The following is a 17,743-nucleotide window of genomic DNA, read 5'->3' on the forward strand; positions in this document are numbered from 1 at the left end:
AGTAGCGCCGTGTTCGAGCAACGACTTTTGTACAGCCAATCGAATGTGCTGAGCACAACGCCTCATTCAGGGATTGCTGTTCTTCATCAATTCAACCAATGAATGATGGAACACCGCTAACGACTTTTGTTCAGTCAATGGCGAAGCAACTCGGCGTTAGTCTCGACTGGCCATTTCACAAAAGTCGCTAGGCACTTCGTGCATATATTTGGCTCTCAGCCTGATCATTGATTCCCTTTGTCACTTTCCTCAACTCCACAAATTTCCAAATGAGACCTTTTCGCAATCTTATCAGCAAGGACGTGGAGCCTGGGAAGCGACATCATCCTCACACACGTGTGGAGTGGGAAAGCTTCCGAGATGATTTCACCAGACTCTATCAAATTGATAGAAGAACACTAGCGGATGTTGTCGAGCTTCTTAGTGAGAAAGGGTTCCGGGCCAGGTAACATCCTCCCTGCATGCAGTACAAGGGCATTGAGCCGACTGACATGGACCCATAGTGAGAAGCAATGCAAAACGTACATCAAGAAGTGGGGGCTCGAGAAAAATAATAGTGTATGTCAGACGATATCAATCGGAGCAAATAAACTAACTACGACCAAAGCAAGTCGATATGATTTTTGCTGCTCAGAACCAGCTCAGACGGAATGGCAAAAAGACAATCTATAAATATCGAGGTCGCCGGCGTACCGAGGCCGATGTTGCCCACTACTGGAGTCGGAAGAAGGCGAACTTCGAAGACTTTTCTCCCATTCCAACAACCCCAGCTGGTATGGAATACTTTACTCCTGCCTCATCTCCAAGCGATACAATGGAGGGCACAGGGTCAGGTCACATCGCTCTCACGCCAGATGACCCTGAAATAAACTCTTCTGATGATGCCATGCCTGTAACCGTGGAGTCGGATGTCTTCCGGGAATACGAGCGACTTCCACAGGTTCGGTCGCAGTCTCCATCAGCCGTTGCTGCGATATTTCTGGACGCTGCTTGCCGCCGCATTATATCGAACTACCAATCTAAGACCCTAGGATTGATCGAGCTCCCAGACACATTCCAACAACGGGCCCATGTTTTAAATCACAGTCAAGAATACTTCTCATGGTGGCTTCAAGAAGTAGACCTCAGCGAAGAAAAGTTCCAATCGGAGTCCAAAGTCGCCTGGGATTTTAGGGAGTCAGTTTACGCTCTACAATACGCAATTTGCTACGATCACTCCAAGGATAGTATCGAAATCATGTTTTTTGACGTAATTCAAATGCTTCCAACCCTATGGCAGCAAGAAAGCCCCAGTGGTGTACTATGTACCATGGACATGTTGTTCTCGGTCTCGGACAACTCGGCGGAAGAAAGATCATATACTCAACTGATCGCGTATTATGCATTTGATCATGCTTTGAAACTATGGGGAAATGAGCACCCCTGTACTAAGTTCCTGCGAACGATCATTGATCCTGGCACTAGCCCTTTTGACATGATATGTGCGTTATTACTGGGTAAGGAAGTTTTTCGCGGAGTATTTGATCGCAACCACTGGCTCCAACTCACTCTCTTACATCGACTCGATAGAGGTGCGACAAAAGTGAAACAATTCGACCAGCTGGAGATCGAAAATGAAATTTACCAACTGTACCTGGCCACATACCAAGCAGAGATCACCGACAGGGCTTTGTACAATCTTTTGATCAGTCAAGGCAACCTTGTATCTGCTTACGCTGAGCGTGGGAATTATCATGACGCTAGAATCTTGTTGGAAGACGGGCTTGAGAGGCTCCGAGGCATTGATGACCCGGAGAAACGAAGTCACGTCCGGGCTATCTTTCGACGACGTTGGGGTAACCTCAACTATGAGCAAGGGAGGATCAGGCAGTCACTAAATGCCTTTATTGAATCTTTGTCGATATTTCTTCAATTATACGGCCCGCGACACTCCGAGACAATGGAAAGTGCGGATTGGTGCCACTGGCTTCAGGACAAACTAGACACAGAAACTCAACAAAGGCTCCAAGCAGGGTTTACTGTACCGTGACATGTAAACCTACATTTGCGCCTCTCTATCTTTGCAAGGGTGGTTTGGAGAATCGGGGATGGAACGGCATTCTATGATGCAGCGCACCGCCATCAGCGGGCCTTGAAGTTCTTTCATCTAGTAGTTAGACAGCAATCACGCGAGGAACTGATTACTTTCGTAAATGTCTCTGAAATATCAGTACATTCTTCCTTGATCGTCTTCCGATGTCTCAGTGTGGCCCATCTTGGTGTGTCCTCGACCATTTCTATCACGAACCAACGCTTCGGAGGTCTCCACAAGGCTTGTCGAACAGCCTTGCCACCAGTTTGACGTCGATTTTGTAGGCTTCTCTCCTACACAACAACAGCACAAAGGCTCAGATAGGCAATCATCAACCGCCCCAGACAGGCAAATACTAAGTCACTCTGTGGCGAATCTTGAGGCATCCAAAGCAGCCTGTATTGACAAGAGAGCGGTTCAATTTTTCGTACTGTACGTTCGATGGTAAATGTGACTAGACATCAACTGTCTCCAATATACGTTCCGGCATACTGGGATGGTGTTGTTCCCAGGCCGACCATAAAGGATCCAAGGCTCCACATCAATACTCTGCCGCTTTGTAAAATCGATTACCTGTACAAAGCGTCCGAAAGCTTTTGTATCGGAGATATTATCTTCTGCTCTTTTCAACACCACGAAGCCGGCAGTTCCCTATCAAAATTCAGCCTTATAACATGCACCATGCAGAGGCCTCACTTTCTGCCTCTACTGTCCGCTTCGCAGTCCTCTTGCTTTCGTACTATCTCAATTGCCCGCTGTGCAGCCAGGACCATTTCACAGGTCGTAGGCCTGCTGCTTGCCCGGTTTTACTGCGGAAAACACTAATGTCATTGAGAATCGAGGCTCTTCAGTGCTACCCAAGTTTGGACTATGGATGCAGCAGTAGACACTAATGTTAACGCGAAGATAGCCAACGCGATCCAGAATGTCCAGAACTTCTGCGTATCTCGTCGGTCGCGCCACAGCTGTGTCCACCCTTCCGGATCGCCCAAGAAGATATCCTCATAAAGTTCTAGGATACGGTCTCTCCAATAAGGGTAATCTCTCAAATCTCGTGACCGATGTCGCGGCTGGATCATATGGAAGTCCTTGCCTCTAGTCTTTAAGAACTTTCTTGTTCGATTATCCGTCGATGGGAACAATAAATCCAATGTCCGATTGGTCTCCTCGAGGAAATCTTTAGGAAGTGGTAGGTTGGGCAAGGCGTCTTGCGATGATGTGATGCTTTGCTCTTTTAGATATATGTAGTGTCAAGGGATAGTGATTGGTTGCCTACCTTTCAACAGTTATTTTGGACGCAGCCAGGAGAAAATGCCGATTTGTGAACACCCACAGAATTTTTTTGGATCTGTCTAAGTGTAGGTGCTCCGCAAGGCAAGACGTCCAAGCAACTTCCAGCCCACAGATATCTTTCATAGTAATGATGCTGAACCGAGGGCTCAAGCGCCGTGGGCCTGGTCCAGGTTCCATTGCGCCCTTGTTGAAAAGAGCTGCTAGTTGGGACCTCAAGGTAACGCTGGCCTGCCACTCGACACAAGACCTTCCAGATTCATACACATTGTCCCCTGGACTGCGGAAGTTCATCATCAGCCAAAACCGCAGCCCCGCGTCGATGACACAATCAATGTCTATATCGCTGCAGGATCGCAGGCAAGGTATTTCCCTGAGCCGCTGTCGTAGTTGAGATTTCGTCAGGGCCTTCCCAGTCTCGCGAAGGGTGCAAACGATATCGAGCATTTGTTTATGCGATTCCAAGGGAAATTCCCAAGTGCCCAGTCGTCCATACTGAAACTTTAAAGAGTCTTGCTGCTGGCAATAGTACGAGAAGTACTCTTTTTCCAGCTCTGAACCGTTTCGGCAAAGGGAGAGGTCGCCAAAGTACGTTTTGATGATGGCAGCTCGATCAATCTTTGTTGGAGAAAGGCGAAGATGTGTATCAGTCCCCATCGCGACTTTGGTGATTACAGCTCATCGCTGTGGTCGGCGGTTTCCTGGTCTGGTAGCCTCTAAAGAGGTCAGGTACGACGAAATTTCCTTCCTAGAGAGCTAACACTGCCCCATCATTGCCTCAAGGCTGTGCAGCTTTGCCTTGTTTAAGCTGCATATGTTGGAGTGCTTAGTATGGATTGTGCGTAAGCCACGAACACTTGGTCTGCACTGATTGGAGCCGTTCCCCAATGACCCGACAGACACGGCACGCGCTTTCTTTTGTGGTTCAACAGCCATTCATTGCTTTCTCGCAGATTGCGGTGGCCAGAGTTCTTAGACTATCACACGTGAGCTTCTCTCGACTTGTTTTGACGGTCAAAATTTCGATATTTCGAACTTATACGTGTCTGATGGACATCACAACGTATCCCACTTGAATCGTCCAACCCTTTCGCGCTTGATTCAAACCCACATGTGCTACCTTTCAGCCTGATCCTTGTCTTGAAGAGTCTCTACAGATTTCGTGCTGCGCAGTCTGGAGCAAACTTACCTCCGTAGCAACCCCACGTTCAACTTAACAAATGAAGAATCTAATACATCGATCATAACGACAATGGCGGATCATCCAGGAAATGTAGTTACCAATTCATCGGGTGAAAATCTTGGTCAAACCGCTGTTGACCGAAACTTGAGAAGGATCCCCCGGCTCTTTTCGCGAGTGAGGGATACTTTCAAAGCAGATAATCTAACGACACAGCCTGATCAAACACATCTACCCGCACAGCCATCAACCTTGATACGGACTGGAGATGATGTTAACACTGAGGCGTGTGCCACTTCCCAAAACAGCGTTCCCAACCCCTCATCGGGGACTTCGGGGTTAGCTGCGACTGGATCCAATGTGAATGGAAAGTTCTTGTCCTCCACAGGCATCACTGGGCAAGGGACAACTGCACCGGCAGCTCACCCAGAAAGCGAGACATTCTTGTCCTCCACAGGTATTACTGGGCAGGGGGCAACTGCACCGGCAGCTCACCCAGAAACCGAGACATCTCCAGGGCCAGCACCCGTCGTACCCACAAGCGCTCCTGGTCCGTCAAGCAATTCTTCAGGAAGGTTGAGCGTCAATGACAATATTGTTTGCTGGGACGGAGTATATGTTCGACGCGAGCGCAGCGACGCTTCCCTTCCATGGACTTGGGCGCAGTCGAATCTGAGCCAATACATCGACAGAGAGATAGCAGACTACATTCAAGGCAGATGCAGCAACCAGACTGTTGAACTTGAGTATTGCCTCGAATTACTCTTCGCCGGCAAGCAGCCACATGTCCTGCATCCAGCAATCGTAATATCCACGCGATCAAGAAAGACGAAGAAACAAATTTCCCATTGTCTGGCTCGCTCAGAACTCAAGCACGCTCTTAGGGTAAACAAGTTAAATCTCTACGTCTTGAAGACCCCGATTGAGCCAGCAGCTGGACCGTTCGTCGAGACTTCAGCCAGTATGCAACACCATGCACTGACAGAACCACCGAAACACATTCCTCTGCTCAGTGGCACTGAGATCGGATATCAACCCTGGCGTTCTGGGCAGATACTCCTCAACGACTGTGCCACGTCTCTTTGTGGTGCCCTCATCTTGATTAAGGACCCCTCATCGGAGTTAATTTCCCACTGTGTCCTTGGAGGGTCGATTCTAGTCGGAAATTCCGCATATGCCTATACTGCCCTTCACCCTTTTGCGCGCATCAGGATTTGGGAGTCTAACCAGGAGGGCGAGGATGATGCCTGCGAAAGCAATGCCGACTCCGAAGACACCGATGACGATGAACCCTTCTGCATTTTATATGACGATGGAAGCGAACAGGATAACGCTGTTGTCATACCTTCCGCATTTCCGGCTTCCTTCAGTATAAGTTCAACCATCCAGCAATCTTCACAGTGGCAATCGGCATGTGTTTCCTCTAAGAAAGCAAAGAATGGCTCGCTCAACATCTTCGAAATGGGTTTCCAGCAGAGGCTCTCCGGTGAGCTCTCGTTATGGCGCCAGGGACCGGACGCAGATTGGGCACTCTTCGACGCAACAGAGATTGAGAGAAGTAGCGGCAGTCTGGACGTGGTGTCTCCTAACACGATCGGTGGTCATGTGATTACGGAGTGCTTCGATGAGCAGGAAGCCAGCGTGCCTGTCATTCTGGCACTTCCTACAGGAGAGGTTCCTGGCAGCCTTCACCCAGGATCTGCACTTTACAGACTTGGTTCGAGATTGTACGATTTACGCCTTGTGACACTCGAGGAGCCATTGAAGCCTGGATGTTCAGGAGCTTGGGTAGCTTGCGGAAATGAGCTCTGTGGCTCCATTACAGTGGTGAGGCCTGATTGCCCTTGGATCTACATCATGCCATTTTCAACAATCAAGAAGAACATGGAGGAAATCTGTGGTTTCACAGTCCGCTTTCCACTCATGCCTTCGCTACCACCACGATCAGGTGGAGACGCACCATCAAGCCCAGTACTCTCCGTTGCGTCGATTGGTATACCCGAAGTAATGCCTTCATTGTCAAGAGCCAACTCTGACGATGGGAGTTCTTCTGCTGACACTGATCTCGCCAATAGTATACTTGGTGATGGTCATGTTCTCGAGTCTCAAGATGGCATCTTGACGGTGCCGTTTCGATATCAGGAGGACGCCAATTTATTATGTCCTTTCCAGATTTTGGATTGCGATCGAGTTTTCACGAACATTATTCAATTCAAAACGCACGTCTTCTCTCATTTCCGAGGACACGAGTTACCTACCGCAGCGGCGTGCTTTTTGTGTGATGCCAAGTTCACCCAGCACCCTGAAGATGATCGCGCTTTGGCCTGGAATACTATGCTATCACACATGGTGCATGAGCATTATCGTCAAGGTCAACAGCTCGCGACGGTGAGGACCGACTTCAGCTTGATGAGGTGGATGTTTAGCAAAAGGCTCATAACTAAAGAGCAATTCTCGAGGACCCAAATGGTTCCGATGCCGATTATACTTCCGGGAGGGTCAAATGCGAGGGCAGAACGGGGAAAATTTGCTGAGATACCACAAATGCCTTCTGCTCCTGCTCCTCCCACACTGTCAGCCCAGCCGGCGAACCTGGAGGCGGGGAGCAGGGATCCAGCCTTGGGGAGCGGTCCCGTGGGAGAACGGGTCAGCTATACGAATACAACATAGAAGATACGCTCTGTTCCGCAGGGAGGGCATAGGTTCGCCCCTGAATACCTAAGTACCAAAAACAAACCCCTCCAGGCACCCTTCCTTACATTACAGCCCCCATCTTTCCAGATCGACTTTCCAGATTCCTTTTTTTCCTTCCACGAATATTTCTTTACTTGATTTCTTATAGTAGCGATTTCAGACAGAACATATGCCTTCTTAGGGATCATAGCGCCCAGAGCATTCGCTCTAGTGGTCCGAAATGAGATAACAATGCCTGCATCTTTTATTTGGCGAGCCTGTGCTTGAAAAAGTTTTGGAAGATCGAGAATGTGTTCAGAAAGGTCTTGTTCCACACCTCTTCGTCGGTTCGAGGCACTTAACCATATCTGCGGAGTCGAGTATCTAAATAAATTCTTGGAAGAAGTCTCATGAATTCTTACTGGAGTCCTGCATCGCGCATAGGCCGCAAGGCAGGTAAATCATCCTGTGGTCTGTCCACACCAGGAGGCCCAGCCTCGGACTGGATTGCAGGGACCTCCAGAGTGGATTCTCGAGAGCACAGTTGGGAGCATGATCTATGCAAATGACGAGGACTGCTCCCAAAGCCAACCCTGACCAAGCTCGTTGATATCTTCCAGGATGTCGCTGTCGAGGAAATGGAATTGCGAATTTGCATTAAAAATCGCCATATCATCGTGGTCAATGTCATGTCTCTCCACCACCGTGTCCATGCCATCAGACTCTCCTGCATCCACTCTAGTATCTTGTGCCTGCCATGGGTCGACGATCGAGCTATCATGACACTGGGCCCTTGCTGTTTGAACACGAATCCGGTCAGTAGACTTGTCATTTTCAGCAGGCGTAAATTGACTCGAAGCAAGACCAGGTTCACGGTCGGTGTCCCACGGAATTCCGGACACTTGAGAAGAAGAAGCAGCGACCACCTTGGGGGATGTCTCGAAATAATTCTGGTAAGTTACTAGCTCATCGTCAAGTGAAGTCAGCGTCTTCATCTCTTGATCCAAGATCTTGCGAAGTAATTTGCCAAGGATACGTCCGGTCTGATCAGATATGACAGTGCTGAAGCCCAGTTGCTGTGGCATCTTGATGAGTTGACCAATGTAGCGTTTTGCATCGGTGCCCTGACTAGAGACAGGGTTGGACAACGCAAAAATGCCCAACATGACCCCAGCGGTGAAAGTGTGGATTCCCACATAACCCGCGACTGGCAGATTACTTGCGCGTTTGAGAATGTGTGGAAATTGGCCAATCGAGGCAGTGCGTGAGGCAGCCTTCCAGCAACACTCTCTGCTCATGGTCCAAATGCTCGCGTTTTCACCGTGAAAAGCAGGAAGTGAGGCGCGCGAGGTAGTGTCCATCAGAGTCAGAGCTCCGGGAATCAGTGACAAGGGTCGATGAAGAAGAATTTGTATATTGTCGTAGCATAGCTGAAGTGCAAGAGCCTGAAGTTGAAAGATCTTCGTGACAGAGTCCACACTGGTGTATTTTTGACGGTTCTCGAATGTCTCCACAGTCAGTTCGGCTGGCAAGTCTCTCTCCCATTCTACCAGTTTTGCATTCGTCTCTTGAACCGTCTTGATCAGCTCGGGAAGGGAACAACGATGGTCGTCACCCGGAGAGATTTTTGTTACGATGGGCTCGGCAATCCGATACAGTCTGAAACGATACCTTTGGTAGGACAACGTGGTCACGGGCTGAGTTGTCCCATTCTCGAACCGTTCGTGCGATCTAAAACCTGGACATTGGTCCATAGTGTCATCCATGTTTTGTGGCAATTCAACTTGGAATCTGAGACCGCCTAACATGGAGGGCGTCCCGTAAGTCAGGGCGCCGTAACTGTGATTCTGGTTAACTTCTTGCCTGGTTGTAGACAACACAAAAGTGCATTCACCTGTCCAGAATATAAATAGCCCACCAGACCCGTCGATGCACTTCTCGTTCAATATGATTCGTGACCTTCCATGCGGCTTCTCGATGCAAATTGAGCCGTTGCGCGAGTCGTATGGCGGAACTGTTGAGAGAAAGGCACCGTTGCGGTTGGCCGTGGTAAAAATAGTACGAGCTCAGCACTAGGTAGACTTGAATGGCCCCGAGGTTGTTCTGGTCCAGGATATATACGAACTTTTCCTCCATTCGGCGAAGTAGCTTCTCTCCTATGCTTGCTGCATCCATACTCGAAACTGTAGTGGATTGCGCTTGGGTGGTAACATGTTTCGACCCGGTCACAAGAATCACTGCGAGGAGCATGGCGGTAGACAATCGGTTCTTTGGAATATGCCGAGTTGCTAGTAGTCTCTTGAGATCATCTCTCAGAGATGGTTCATGGAAGACGAGCGTGAACCAGTGGGCGGACTTGATGTAGCTATCGAAAAGCATCAACGCGGTAGCAGGAGAGAGGATATCATAACCAATGAGATCACCGACATATATAGATTCTTTGACGCTGCCGATCGCAGAATCTTGGTGCGATGCTGCATCAGGTATGGCACTTGAATCTTTGAATGGTAAATGCTCAGTAGCAGAGTCTTGGAGCAGCTGATTGCATCACTCATAAGTCGCCTTCTTGATTCAAAGACTATTGCTGCCTTACCTGGTCCGCAAGGCCGTAAGTGGACGATCTGTCATGATCCAAGTTCAGAATATCATGCCAATCACGACCACTGGACACTCCTTGGTTGTACGGCCTCTCTTTCGCTAATGCATGACGCGCTTCGTTTTCAGACAAGTGTCCCTGCACCGAGTTCGATGTTTGTACTGCTGACCCAGTCGGCGTCGATGTTAGTGGTGTCGCTGCGGCGTCATTCAGATAGGATGGCTCTGCGCCAGAGATAGTTTCCTGTCTTGAACGACGATCATTCTTCCTGTTGTTTTTTAGTACCTTATGATTGTGCGAAGCAAGCAGCATGCACTCAGGAATGCTCATACTTAATAGACCTCTCGCCATCCTCACATGCGACACATGAGCGTACACACAGTGCACACGGCCGATGACTGTCACACTGTAGATTTCAATCATGAGAATCAGTCCTGGCTCTGGAAATGAACAGGCCTTGACAGCTATCACTCACTCGGAGCTTTTGACGACGGCATCTCAGACACGCGTACAGAGCTCTTCTACCTGCTCTCTTCTGCCGAGCTGGTTGCTCCATGCGCCTTTCGACTGAGCAATAAAACAACTCTTACTAATAATATCTTTTGCAAGAATCGCTCGGTCTGAAAACGGCAAGACGCTGGACAAATTATCCAGAGTGTTGACTGGCTCTAGGGTCCTAAGGTTGGTTCTTGACGGGCCGTGATCCTGATGACAAGAAGGATAGTAGATTACGCAATCGATATCCCAACTCTCCGGAGGTTCTCGAACTCAAGCCTCACGGGATGTCACCTGTGTCTGATTTGAAATCAGTGAGAAGAGCCTCGTCAACCGTCAGCTGAGGTTGGATGGCAGAAATTGGGAAGTCCAACTTCCCGGTGGGATTTCGAGACAACGCGATATAAATGGTATTGATTGCGGGGAAAGGCAAAAGTTGCCGCCGGCATCTCCAACCTGGCGAGCAACGACCTTGTGAGCTTCTTCGTGTCTCAAGCCTAGGAACACGAGAAGGTGGTGGGATTATTCACAAGGATTCTGCCATGGGACGTTATCGGGAAGTTGCATTCACTAAACCCGTTTCCTTGAAGCTGCGTTTGATAGATCTACCTAACTCAAGAATGGTATGATTGCTCGCCCAGGCCCATCTCCACCCCCCGGGTTGAGTGCAACCGCTTGTACATCTCGGCCTGGAATCGGAAGTATAGCTCAACCGACTTCGCATCTCCGGGAGGATGAAGTTGACTGGCGTATAGTCCGCAAAGACCTGCATTTCTATCCACCCACCATTTGAGATTCGGATAACCTCCCCAGCTGACGCTACCTCCTCTCCTTCCAGTGTCCAGAGAGTTGACGTTGATGATCCCGGCCAGAGAGTGATCCACCTCGATGCCTGGGGGAATTCCAAACCCCGTGGCCCGGTCTAGATCCTGCACGATTTTGTTCAAAGCCTGTCTGGACATCGAACTCAGTTGTGGCTTGAGTAAGTCAATAGTCGCAGGGCCGGAGAGCAACCTCTCGTCGCCTACCAACACAGCTTCCAAGACCGCAAAATAGTCAAGGGCCGTGGAATAGATCCCAACACCGCCCAAAGATTCTTTGATGGGATCAGGCAAGATCTCCTCAGTTGTCCAATCAAGTTCGCCACCAGCATGCCGATAGCTCGTGTGGCACAGATTCTGTCGGATATCAGGACGTTCTTCGAGATGGAATGTCATGTTTCTAAGGCCAAGGGGTTCACCAATATTTTCCTGTATATACTGTTGAAGGTTTGTCCCCGTTAGTCGTTCGATTAGAATCCCTGCCCATTCAATACCCGGGCCGTACTCCCAGCCCTGGCCAGGCTCGAAAAGAAGCGGCAGGAAATATGCCCTAGTGAAGTCCGAGGCTGGAATACCAACGTTCTCGTGGTGATATGCACGCCACTGCTGCAACAAAGGCACGAAAAGGTCATAGCCCAAGCCAGAGCTGTGTGTTAGAAGTTGACTGGTGCCAACGTGTGGTGGCTTGTCAGCATTTGAGGAACAAACTCACCGAGGGTGATTGGAAACATGTCACCTACCGAAGCGTAATGTTGGCGTCGGAACGCCGCAAGACCGGATCACCACTGACTGAATTAAACCCTTCCAAGATCTGAATACCCTTCAGCTCGTGAAGGATCGGGCTCACGTCCTCATCCAATTTAACCAAACCCTGCTCCACACATTGCATCACAGCGATCGAGGTAATCAATTTGGAGCAAGACGCAATCCTGAACGTCGAGTCAAGGGTGAGAAGCTTGTCTGGGCTTGACCTTCCGAAAGCTTTCTGGAAACGGAAACTCTCTGCAAGCTGTCAATGGGAGGTGGCGGGGATGGTGAGAAAGTGATTAGTAGTATAGAAGATTGCCATACCATCTGTTGACGATGCAAGTATCACTGCACCTCGGATGTCGCCATTTTTGCACGCCTCCTCGTACAACTGTTCCATTGTTGTTCCGGATACCTACAAAGGTGGAGAATTGGCATTGAAAAACATCCAGAAGTTTTTTCATTGACTCGTATCAGGACTCGGTACATCTATATCAAACATGTTAGTTGGTGCGGATAGATCGCGACCGGGAATGGAGACGGCTTGAGGTACCTCGTTGCCTGTCACCGCACAACTTCTCTTCCGAGCCGAACTAGATTCCACGCGCGAGTCTTCAAATCCGGACAGACTTGAGCAGAATGGTCCCTCGACAGTACGAGTCTCGTACACAGGCAGTGCCGGGATATTGCTCGTTCCCACCGGAAACTTATGTAGTCAAATTCGACTCCACAAATACCTCAAGATTCCGAATCCCCAGGTTTTCCCCCAGTCCTGTATGAGGTACTCACGGGGTAAGGCAACTTCCCCCTAGCTATTTTAGACTATACCAGTTGCTGAAGCGCGACACGGCTCGGAAGTGCAGAAGACCTGAGTACTTTGTAATGAGGAAGGAGAAACTATATATGCCTCCAAGTATCTGAAACCTTGACTGTGCGTTTGCTCATCACAAGTTCCCAATAGTAATTCCTTCGGCTCAGAAATAGCATACTTCACAATGACCGACGAAAGACTGGCTCATGCCGGTTTTGCCAACGAGCACCAGTTCAACTGGCGCAACCTGCGACTGTGTATCCTTGTGTCATCTGCAGCATGTGCTTGTGGCTACATGCTGTCTATCATTGGGTCGGTCTTGGGAATTCCAGGATTTCAAGTCCATATGGGTATTCTTGACCCAGTAACCGGCACCCCGACTCCCAATGCAGCTGGATTGACAGGTGCTATCACGGGGACTTTCTATGTATGTTCTGACCCTTGGCCCATTATCTACACTGTCCAGACTGACCTCTCTCCTCTAGGCTGGATCATGCTGCGGTTTGATCTGGGGGAGCTTCGTGATGGACAAATGGGGACGCAAAGCAGGGCTGATCAACGCGGCTATTCTCGCGTCTATTGGCACAATAGGAGTTACAGCTGCTAACGGAGCGCCCATGTTTATTGTGTTCCGCTTCTTCTGCGGTGCAGGTTCGAACGCGTTTCTCGGTGTCACCGGGGTCTTTACGACCGAGATCTCGCCACCTGCAATGCGTGGGCTCTTCGTGGGTATGGTCGGTGGGGGCATACTCACGGGCTACTCGATCGCATCCTTGATGGGCGTCGCCTTCTTCCACGTCAAGGACAATGTTGACGCACAGTGGCGAGCCCCACTTGGACTGGCTATGGTATTCATCGCTTTCGTCCTGCTGATTCTGCCTTTGCTGCCCGAGTCGCCGCGGTGGCTGTTAATGCAAGGGCGAAATGCAGAGGCCAAGGACATTGTTTTGAACATCCACAAGGACACCAAGTCGAACAGTCAGACATTTGCCGAGCACGAGTTTTACCAGATGCAACAACAGATCGAACTCGACAAGCAGCTCAGCACTTCTTGGGCCGAGATGTTCCGCCGCCCGTCACTTCGCAAGCGTGCCATGATCGCTATGACGTTTGGGTTTTTCAACCAAAGCACCGGCATTCTCGTCATAGGCAGCTACGGAACTCTGATATACCGCAGTCTGGGCTTCGACACGAACGCTGTTCTATGTTTCCAAGCCGGTTGGATCATGACTGGAGTGCCCTTCAACTTTCTGGGTGAGTCCTGGCCCCTAATGCCTTGTTCTTGACATTGGTTGCGTGCACCGCGCGCAATGCTTGAATAAAACAGAAACGTTCTGACTCGTGAAACAGGAGCGTGGCTATCCGATCGATGGGGACGGAAACCCATGTTCATCCTTGGTCTTTTAGGCTGCGCTTTCAGCTTGGCTCTTGAAGCTGGGCTGGTGGCCACTTGGGTCACGCCAGAGGAGCTCCAACATCCCAACAAGGTCGCCTTGGGATGGGCGGTCGCCGCGCTGTAAGCCTCATACTGTCATCTCTCCTGATCACCGTCATCTTCGAACGAATTGAATTGATGAGCTTACGACTACTCAAGGTATCTAATTATGGTTTTCTTTGCCACAACGCTCGACGTTGCTGGAACTCCCTTTATCAATGAGCTATTTCCCAACCATTTGCGCTCGAAAGGGTATAGTATGACTCTTGCTGTTATCTCGTGCACCACCTTGGTAAGATATCTATCCTACACTCTTTCTTGCTCGGACAGATAAGCACAGGATACTCAGGACTAACTTTTCTAGATCTATACCGAGGTCGGCCCCACAGCATTAAACCACGTAGGTTGGAAATACTACCTGCTATTCATCTCCTGTTGCTTGGTCGGGGCTGTTTGGATTCTGTTCATGTTTCCGGAAACCAAAGGTCTTCCTCTGGAGGAGATTGCGGTCTTGTTCGGTGACAGCGAGCACGTCGTCGTGTTCTCCGCGAACATTGAGAATGGGGAGAAAGCGGCAACAGTCCACGTCGAGGAGAATGCTGCTTCGTCAAAAGCCGAGACATGAATGTCAACCCTCAGGCTCTTCGATGGGAAAAGACACAGGTGCTGGGTTTATGTTATATAAGATATGATGTCCAGCTCACAGTACTCAGTACACACCAACATTACACTTTATTCAGCAAATGACATTGGAGCAGACGAAGAAAAGGAGAACGAGAACTCAAGGTGGAAGACTGAGATAGTATCAATTCGTAGAGTCGCCGAGGCTCTCCCAAAGTGTCTTACCTACTTCTCTTGACTACCTTGTTCAGTCTATACTCTTACTGTGGAAAACTCTTGGACTGTCACAGCACCAACTCTCCATCACACTAACTGGGTAAGCAGCTTTCCCGTGTTTCCACCATCAAACAGCCTCAGCCAGACTTTCGGGATATCTTCAAAAGGGGCCTTGACAATATCCTCATTAGTGTCGATTCGGATTTTGCCCGCTTTGACCGCCGCAAGCAGTATTTCCGTCACCCCTTGCAGTTTGTGATAATAATCCATCACCATGAAGCCTCGAAGGGACAGTCTCATGTGGATGATATCCATATAATCTAGATCGACGGATGAGAAGTCAATTAGTTGAAGACTTGACTCAAGCACGCATAGATGGAATACAGTCGGCTAACCAGGTCGCGTAGCATTCAAGATCTCACTTACTGGTCAGATGCGGAGCCTCTTTCGAGTTGTAGCCTGCCACGCCACCGCAAGCGACGACGACGCCGTGCCGTTTCAGCCGGGTGAGCATGAAGTCCATAATCTCGCCCTTTGGAATCGTTAGAAGATCGGAGCGAGCCTTGCGTTTCTCAGCCCTCCTTGGCTCATGAACAGACTTACGGCGACATTATCGAAAAACACGTCCACGTACCCATCCGTGGCTTTGATAAGCTCTTCATAGAAGCCAGCTTGCTTGTAATTCAGACATTGGTCAGCTCCAAGTCCCTCGACCCAGCGACACTTTTCGTCAGACCCGGCAATACCAATAACTTGGCCGGCTCCGAGGATCTGCGGTTTTTATTTTTTAGTCTGGGACTCAGCGTGAACTTCCTTCTCTGGGGCCAAGTGTTCAGATCAGGGAGAGTTGGTGTGCCTACATGTTTCGCGATCTGCACCGCCATGCTCCCCGTCGCACCGGCCGCTCCACTGACGACGACTCTCTGGCCCGGCTTGACCTCACCGACGATCTTTAGGCCGTAGTAAGCTGTCAGGCCATTGCCGCCCAGCGCCCCGAGGAAGCTCGTCGGGGATGTCCCTGAGGTCGCGTTTCTAGGTATGCAGTCCTTGGCGTCCAACACTACATATTCACGCCATCCGAGATATGCCTGAACCATTGTGCCGACGGGGAGTGACTCAGCTGTCGATTCGATCACCTCGCCCAGACCGTTCGATTGCATGGGCGCCAACACTGCCAGCGGCGTGATGTAGAATCGGTCCGGATTCTTGTGCTCATCGATCCAACCGCGCTGGGCGGGATCGTTGGAGAGGTACAATGTCTTGACAAGCACTTGGCCTTCCGTGAGCTGAGGTAATGATGTAGTCTCCATCGCGAACGTGGCATCTTCTCCAGTCATTGTCGGCACACCCTTCGGCCTGGTCTTGAGTGACCACTGCCGGGAAGTCGAGGGTGCCATGGCGGAACTATCAATTGGTGGAGGCTGGCCAGTTGGTGCTCGGAACAGGCGCGCAGGGAGTGCAAACGATACATCTTCCTAACAACTATGTAAAATCCACAGGCCAGCATATAAATACGTCAAGAATATTTGAACGGGTCGTCGGGGTATCTAATCTGCCGGAAAGGTGCCGTCACTTCAGTCTTTGTATCAGATCCCACCGGGATCTCGTTGAGTCGGATCAATCATCGGGAATATTGCGGCCCAGTTCGTGCATTACAAAACCATCGAATCGTAAGGCTAGGCTTCTGGGACATTAAAATGCAGTGCGTACGACTGAGCCACGACACGAGAGCGCATACTCAGCAAGGCCGTATCGACCTGATGAATCTCAGGCAGGGTAAGGTCTCTGAGGCACTAAAAAAGCAGTGCTGTCGCCTGACGAAAGTACGTACAGTGCGTTGCATTTACAGTGCGTTGCATTTAGTTTGTCCACACCCCCTTGTCGCTTGGTACTAAGCGATCCAATGGGAAGCGCTTGCGATGTATTTCAGCCAATCAACTGAGCCCGCTGCTTTAAGGGTGTGGACAAACTAAAGGCAACGCACTGTGCCAGACTGAGGAACGAAGTGCCATCCTCGGAAAGGCCGCATCAATCTCAGCCTGATCATTGATGAAATGCACGCAAGGCAAGCTGTCTGAGGCATTAAAAATGCAGTGCAGAAGCGTCGCGTCGACGGTCGAAAAGAGAATAGGCTGCTTGATTAAGTGTGCAGGCGTGGTGATCTAAAATCTAAGCATGCCCTTCAATTGGTGAGATAATCTCCGCCAGCGTGGAAGCCGTTAGCGGCCAAATTAGTGCGCTGAATAGGGGAAGGTCGATACAATTACTGCAACTTCGTCCATGCTGAGGCACCTACCTAAATCGAATGCTGATGTTCCTTTATATCGAATCAACGCATGCTGCATGTAATGTGCGCGCATCACGGGCTCACGTAGATTTTCCATACATCATTATCGGCATTCAGCATGTGAGGCAATGCAAGGTAGAACACATAGGTCATTCGGACCAGTACAGAAGGCTTCCAACTGTAATCTCGAACCACTCGGTTGTTCCTTTGATGTCCAATTCCATTCCTATGATGGCTATGCAGGTAATGTTTTGCTATGGTTGCGGTGGTATCTCTGATAAACAAATCGATGCGCAAAGCAATCCATAGTGATGGCCTCACCAACTCTTTCGACGCCAGTTTCCAACCCTGCCTCCGTCCGTCCCTTTGCCTTGGCCCTTTATCCTCATTGCCGAAACCCATCAAGAACCCAGAGATGTAGTGGTATTTATCTATTCCCATGCCTACCCAAGAAAGGATCTCCCGTGCCAAAAAGGTCGCAATGTACCAGAAAAACACCC

The 17,743-nt window shown here is 49.8% G+C and overlaps 6 protein-coding genes across 6 annotated transcripts; 3 read left to right on the forward strand and 3 right to left on the reverse strand.

The window, feature by feature from the left end:
* Nucleotides 1-269: 269 nt before the first annotated feature.
* LTR84_005681 (uncharacterized protein) lies at nucleotides 270-2,029 on the forward strand (the record flags this gene model as incomplete). Its single annotated transcript, XM_064849246.1, has 3 exons — nucleotides 270-445; nucleotides 504-558; nucleotides 608-2,029. 3 exons carry the CDS (start codon nucleotides 270-272, stop codon nucleotides 2,027-2,029), a joined length of 1,653 nt encoding a protein of 550 aa, XP_064703949.1.
* A 2,584-nt stretch (nucleotides 2,030-4,613) lies between these two features.
* Nucleotides 4,614-7,211, forward strand: LTR84_005682 (uncharacterized protein; the record flags this gene model as incomplete). The annotated part of the gene is made up of 1 exon (XM_064849247.1): nucleotides 4,614-7,211. One exon carries the CDS (start codon nucleotides 4,614-4,616, stop codon nucleotides 7,209-7,211), a length of 2,598 nt encoding a protein of 865 aa, XP_064703950.1.
* Nucleotides 7,212-7,771: 560 nt separating this feature from the next.
* Nucleotides 7,772-10,161, reverse strand: LTR84_005683 (uncharacterized protein; the record flags this gene model as incomplete). Its single annotated transcript, XM_064849248.1, has 4 exons — nucleotides 7,772-9,053; nucleotides 9,133-9,752; nucleotides 9,808-10,078; nucleotides 10,127-10,161. The coding sequence occupies 4 exons, from the start codon at nucleotides 10,159-10,161 to the stop codon at nucleotides 7,772-7,774; spliced, it is 2,208 nt and encodes a 735-aa protein (XP_064703951.1).
* A 758-nt stretch (nucleotides 10,162-10,919) lies between these two features.
* LTR84_005684 (uncharacterized protein) lies at nucleotides 10,920-12,273 on the reverse strand (the record flags this gene model as incomplete). Its single annotated transcript, XM_064849249.1, has 3 exons — nucleotides 10,920-11,772; nucleotides 11,867-12,135; nucleotides 12,223-12,273. 3 exons carry the CDS (start codon nucleotides 12,271-12,273, stop codon nucleotides 10,920-10,922), a joined length of 1,173 nt encoding a protein of 390 aa, XP_064703952.1.
* Nucleotides 12,274-12,868: 595 nt separating this feature from the next.
* On the forward strand, nucleotides 12,869-14,204 carry LTR84_005685 (uncharacterized protein; the record flags this gene model as incomplete). The annotated part of the gene is made up of 3 exons (XM_064849250.1): nucleotides 12,869-13,111; nucleotides 13,170-13,938; nucleotides 14,035-14,204. 3 exons carry the CDS (start codon nucleotides 12,869-12,871, stop codon nucleotides 14,202-14,204), a joined length of 1,182 nt encoding a protein of 393 aa, XP_064703953.1.
* Nucleotides 14,205-15,043: 839 nt separating this feature from the next.
* LTR84_005686 (uncharacterized protein) lies at nucleotides 15,044-16,353 on the reverse strand (the record flags this gene model as incomplete). The annotated part of the gene is made up of 4 exons (XM_064849251.1): nucleotides 15,044-15,276; nucleotides 15,383-15,488; nucleotides 15,560-15,727; nucleotides 15,817-16,353. 4 exons carry the CDS (start codon nucleotides 16,351-16,353, stop codon nucleotides 15,044-15,046), a joined length of 1,044 nt encoding a protein of 347 aa, XP_064703954.1.
* Between the last annotated feature and the right edge of the window lie 1,390 nt (nucleotides 16,354-17,743).

The sequence above is a fragment of the Exophiala bonariae genome (genome assembly GCF_035927105.1).
Source record: "Exophiala bonariae strain CCFEE 5792 chromosome Unknown scaffold_21, whole genome shotgun sequence".
In the NCBI taxonomy this organism is placed as follows: Eukaryota; Fungi; Ascomycota; class Eurotiomycetes; order Chaetothyriales; family Herpotrichiellaceae; genus Exophiala; species Exophiala bonariae.